At 36.9% G+C, this 5,583-nt stretch overlaps 1 protein-coding gene across 1 annotated transcript; it reads left to right on the top strand.

Moving 5' to 3' along the window:
* LOC109233584 lies at nucleotides 3,062–5,294 on the top strand. The gene is made up of 3 exons (XM_019399469.1): nucleotides 3,062–3,694; nucleotides 3,800–3,995; nucleotides 4,156–5,294. The coding sequence occupies exons 1-3, from the start codon at nucleotides 3,062–3,064 to the stop codon at nucleotides 5,292–5,294; spliced, it is 1,968 nt and encodes a 655-aa protein (XP_019255014.1).

Genomic DNA, 5,583 nt, shown 5'->3' with positions numbered 1-5,583 from the left:
TTAGCGACCAAAGTTGGTCTCTATCTGCTTCCCCTTTCGTGAGCGACCAACTTCGGTCGCTAATTTTGAATTATATTTATTTATATTTTATAATTTTTTTTAAATAATAATATAATTATTAAAATTTTATAAGTGAGTCCCACTTTAGCGACCAACTTTGGTCGCTAATTTCAGCATTTCTTTGACCAAGCAAGTCTGACCAGTCCGGTCAACATTTTGACCAAATTAGCGACCAAAAAGCGACCAACCTTGGTCGCTAATGTATTTAAAATAATTATTTAATTATTTTCTCCAATTTAGCGACCAACGTTGGTCGCTTTTCCTGACAGACCAATTTTGGTCGCTTTTTTCCGGATTTTTAGTAGTGATCGGTGAATAAAACACAAAAATCAATAAAAAAAACCACAAAATCCTCTTAGGCTTATTAATTTAATAATAAAGATTATTTCCTCCTTTCCAATCTGAGACAAAAATATGATACTACACTAGTTAGGTTACAACGTTTATGGTCATGGAGAAAGTTGGATTTTTTTCATGATCAATGGTGGAGGTAAGATTTTTATTAAGGGAATTTTAAAAGAAAAAATAAAATATGAAGAGCCAAAAAATTTAATATCTAATATATATACATAAAAAATTAATTTTACATATACACATTGTAATTTTTAGACAAAAAAGATTCGGACCCGTCGCCCCCTAGCTCTGCCCGTGTTCATGAATATATATCATTGATGAAAATCATGATGAAAGTGGAAGCTGGTCCTCCAATGGACCAAGATATTTGTGAAGGTTTTATGCATGTCTCCAGCTGTAAGCACTAAAAAAAAAAGGGACGGCTCGGTGCACTAATTAAGCTCTCTATGTACGGGGTTCGGGGAACGGCCGGACCACAAAGGTATTTTATGCAACTTTACCTTACATTTTTGCAAGAGGTTGTTTCCACAACTTGAATCCATGACCTACTGGTCAAAAAAGGAAAAATAGCCAAGAAACTTGCCAATAGGAAAAATAAAGGTTATCATTTGTAATACACTAACTAAATAGGTTATAAAACATAGGGTCACAAAATGAAGTTGGAGCAAATGTATACTTTAGACTATCGTGTAGTATATTAATGCAAAGCATGCAATTGTTATTAGGAACTAGAAACCGTTGCGTACTATATATAACTCCCATTGTTTAATTCGACGTTATTCCATCATATTATTTCCATCTTATGCAAGTTAATGTGACTATGTTAATCAGTTAAATTCATCGTTTTCAAAGAAAAACATTAATCGTTCCAAGACTGGTATTAGTGGCAGACAAGAATTTTACATCTAAAGATAATTTTGTCGCAGACAAGATTTAATTAAAGTATATTACGTGATAGAAAATCAATAAAAGCTTCAAAAAGTTGAACAACGACTTAGTTGGCGCATGTGGTATTAATAGTTTATTATAAGTACTAACTATCTTTATACTAATCAAGCTGGAATAATCATATCATTCACTAAACATGATAAGATCGGAAAAATGACTTTCAAGCAGTACTTAAAATCCAATAAAATTATGCAAGAATAAAGAATTAAAGATTACAATTTTTATTTAGCAGCTATTTGCAGCCACTTCGAATTAACTAATAAATAGCACTGAAATGCCTTTTTCTTCCCTTTAAATAATTATCAAATGCATCTATAGCTTTTATGGATCATGTAATTGTTTAATATGATGTCACTTTCAATTAATTAGTGTTGCCTTTTTAGTAATGCCGGGAATGCTGAATGCTTTACCTAAAAACGTGGGGTGCCTTTTGATTAACTGAAATGAAGAGTGGTTTTCTTTTTATTTATATATATACCATAAAAATTTATGGTAAAATGGTAAATGTTTTTCCTCCTTTAACCAAAGATCTAGGGACCGAGGTTTGAAAATAGAATCCTCTCTAATAATGAGTGTTAAAAACCTACCATGGTGGGTTCCCTACCTCGATTTAGCCTCTCAGTAGTCACCAGGGGCAAACAAAAAATATAATAACACTACCTCACATTATGATTTGCGATACAATAATGTTGAGATTAACAGTGATAGTGTTAGCAGTGATAGTGGTGGTTAGTTTGTTAGTTGTTCCTTTGTTAGTTATAATTAACTTAGACTATGCTAGAGTTAGAGTAACTAGAGTTAGCTTTAGCATTAACCACAGTTAGCTTATATATATTCATGTACAGATACATTTGACACTTAGAATAGAATATTACATTTCTCTCTCTTCTTCTAGAATATTCCCTCAGATTCATCTCAGACTCATCTCTGTAAACCGACCTCCTCTTAGCTCACATTGTAATTCAGCAAATCACCATGGCAGAGCTCCATGGATAGTTGAATTCAACATGGTATCAGAGCCACACGACCATTAGTGTGGTCCTATTGTCTTCATTTTTCATTATCTCGAAGCTTGGAAGGAAGGTCATCAATGGCAACAGTCGACAACACCGAACCAGAGAAATTATTTCACAATCATCCACTTTTCCTGGATTCAAATGATAATTCAGAAGCTATATTGATTTCATTGCAACTGAGAGGACCGGAAAATTATTATGTATGGAGTCGGGCGATGAGGATTGCAATCCTAGGTCGGAACAAGCTAGGTTTCATTGACGGCACATGCAAAAGGGAGAAGTACTGTACGAATCTCGTTGATCTCTGGGAGCGTTGTAATGCGATTGTATTGTCTTGGTTGATGAACTGTGTTTTACCAGAACTATTGAGTGGAATGGTGTATTCCTCAAATGCTAGTGTCGTATGGGGAGATCTGAAGGAGCGATTTGATAAGGTGGATTGTTTTAGGATTTTTCAGATTCATAGAGAAATTGCTATTGCTAGGCAGGGTACTAGCTCAATTTCAACTTACTTTTCAAAATTGAGAGTGCTTTAGGCAGAATTTGATAGTTTGGCACCAATTCCTGGTCGTGACGATGCCAATTCTCGTAAATTTGTTCAGTTTATGGAGCGTCAAAAGCTTTTGAAATTTCTGATGGGGCTGAATGAATCAAACGAGCAGGTTCGAAGTTAGCTCTTGATGATGGTACCAGTGCCATCAGTGAATAAGGTGTATTCTATACTAATGGAACATGAAAGCCAAAAGACTATGGCAAGTGCTTCAGCTAGTCTAGATGCTGGTGAAATGGCTGCCATAATGACTAATAGGGTTGGAAATCAACAAAAGCCAAAGAAGAATTACAATCTCTACTGTGATTACCACAAATTGAAAGGTCATACTAGGGACATATGCTACAAGCTAGTAGGATATCCAAATGATCACAAGTTCAAGAAGAAATACAACCCTCAAGGAACAGCTAATATGGCGACTGAACACCCTGCACCAGCAACCTTCACTTCTACTCCCACTGCACCAACCTTCATACCAGAACAGTACCAGCAAATCCTGCAATTGCTCAACAGTGAGCCCACAGAAGTTACAGCTAATGCAGCAGAACTGGAAACGAGTACTATTACATGCTTAATGACTTGTCTGAATCAAGGTGTTTGGATTATAGATAGTGGAGCATCCAATCATATGACTCCAAGGTTGGATTTACTGCATAATGTCGTTTCATTAAATAAAAGTCGTTCAGTTCACTTACCAAATGGAGAATTAGCTGACATTGCCCACAATGGTTCAACCAATATTTTCAAGGATCACAAAATTAGTGATGTACTTTATGTTCCTCATTTTAAGTACAACCTATTGTCAGTTTCAAAACTCACTAAAGAACTACAATGCTTGGTAGCCTTTTTTCCGAACCTATGTGTGTTTCAGGATCTCTACGCTGGCAAGGTGTTGGGGATTGGTAGTGAATCAAACGGGCTTTACATTCTTAAAGACTGCACTCAGAAGATACAGTTGAATACACCAATTGCACATACCACAGCTATGCAGACTACAACACAAAAAAAATCAGAGTTCAATAAAGCTGGAAATTTGGCATCAGAGGCTTGGACATCTACCTGTGGAGGCATTAAAGAGAATTGACAAGCTCAAGCAACAATTTGGAAATGATAGATCAGCTATTAATTGTTTAGAATGTCCAGTTTGTCCATTAGTTAGGCAAACCAAATTTCCATTTCCGGTCAGTAAGAGTAGAGCACATGCTCCTTTTCATCTTTTACATGCAGATTTATGGGGACCCTACAGAGTACCTACTCGTGATAATAAAAGATTCTTCCTTACAGTAGTAGATGATTTCTCTAGATCCACTTGGTTGTTTTTAATGAATGTTAAGGATGAAGCCTATTGGTTAATGAAGAGGCTTATCTGTATGATTCATACACAATTTAACTGTCATGTCAAGACAATAAGAACTGACAATGGATTAGAATTTGTTAACTCAGATATGAGGCAATTCTTAAAATCACAGAGGATCATTCATCTGACTACATCTGTATATAATCCACAACAGAATGGGGTTTTGGAAAGGAGACATAGATATATACTAGAGGTAGCTAGGGCTTTGAGGTTTCAAGCTGCAATTCCACTAAGATTTTGGGGAGATTGTGTTCTCACAGCTATGCATATTATAAACAGAATACCTTCTACAGTTCTGAAGGGGAAGTCTCCCTATGAGATGTTGTTCAATACTCCACCTTCCCTTGAGCATTTAAAAGTCTTTAAATGTTTATGCTATGCTGTGAATGTGAGAAGGCAGGATAAATTTTCAGCTAGGGCACTGCCTGCTATCTTTATGGGATACTCACCTACTAAGAGATACAAATTGTATGATTTGTACTCTAAGCAATTCCTGGTCAGTAGAGATGTGATCTTTAAGGAGCAGATTTTTCCTTTCAAGCACATGAAGGTGTCTTCCATTCCCATTTTTCCAGTCCTTGAGTTAGCTAATCCAGTTGATGTGCCACCCATAAATGATGCATCTCAGCCTGTATATGATGAATTTCCAAATATTGGTGAAATGCAGAATGCTAATGAAATGCCTGAAGAAGCAGACACTTCACTTGATGATCAAGAAGTAGACATTTCACTTGATGTACCCCCTCCATCAGTTGGTGAAGCCACTGATGATCTCCCACAACACCAAGGTACCACGGACATATTGCCAATTTCAATCAGAAAACATCATAGATTTACAGGTCCACCTAAGTGGATGCAGGACTTTGTCTCAACTTCCTGTGCATATCCAATGACAAACTACCTGAACTATGACAACTTGTCCTCTTCCTATGCAAAGTGTCTCATAGCACAATCTTCAGTTGTAGAGCCAAAACACTATGCTGAAGCTGCAAGAGGTGCTAGATGGTGACAACCATGAAGCAAGAAGTGGAAGCCTTAGAAGAAAATAGCACATGGGACATTGTTGACTTACCTGCAGGCAAGACTCCTATAGGGTGTAAGTGGGTATACAAGGTGAAATATAGAGCCAATGGAGAGGTGGAGAGGCTCAAGGCCAGACTTGTAGCCAAAGGCTTCAGCCAATAGGAAGGCCTAGACTACAAGGAAACTTTCTCCCCAGTGGCTAAGATGGTTACTGTTAGATCAGGTTATTGCTGTGGCAGCCTCTAAGCATTGGTGCACTGCCAAGGGGGAGTCCA

The sequence above is a fragment of the Nicotiana attenuata genome, chromosome 10, assembly GCF_001879085.1.
Source record: "Nicotiana attenuata strain UT chromosome 10, NIATTr2, whole genome shotgun sequence".
Classification (NCBI taxonomy): domain Eukaryota; kingdom Viridiplantae; phylum Streptophyta; class Magnoliopsida; order Solanales; family Solanaceae; genus Nicotiana; species Nicotiana attenuata.
This window is presented reverse-complemented; position numbering and strand designations above follow the sequence as displayed.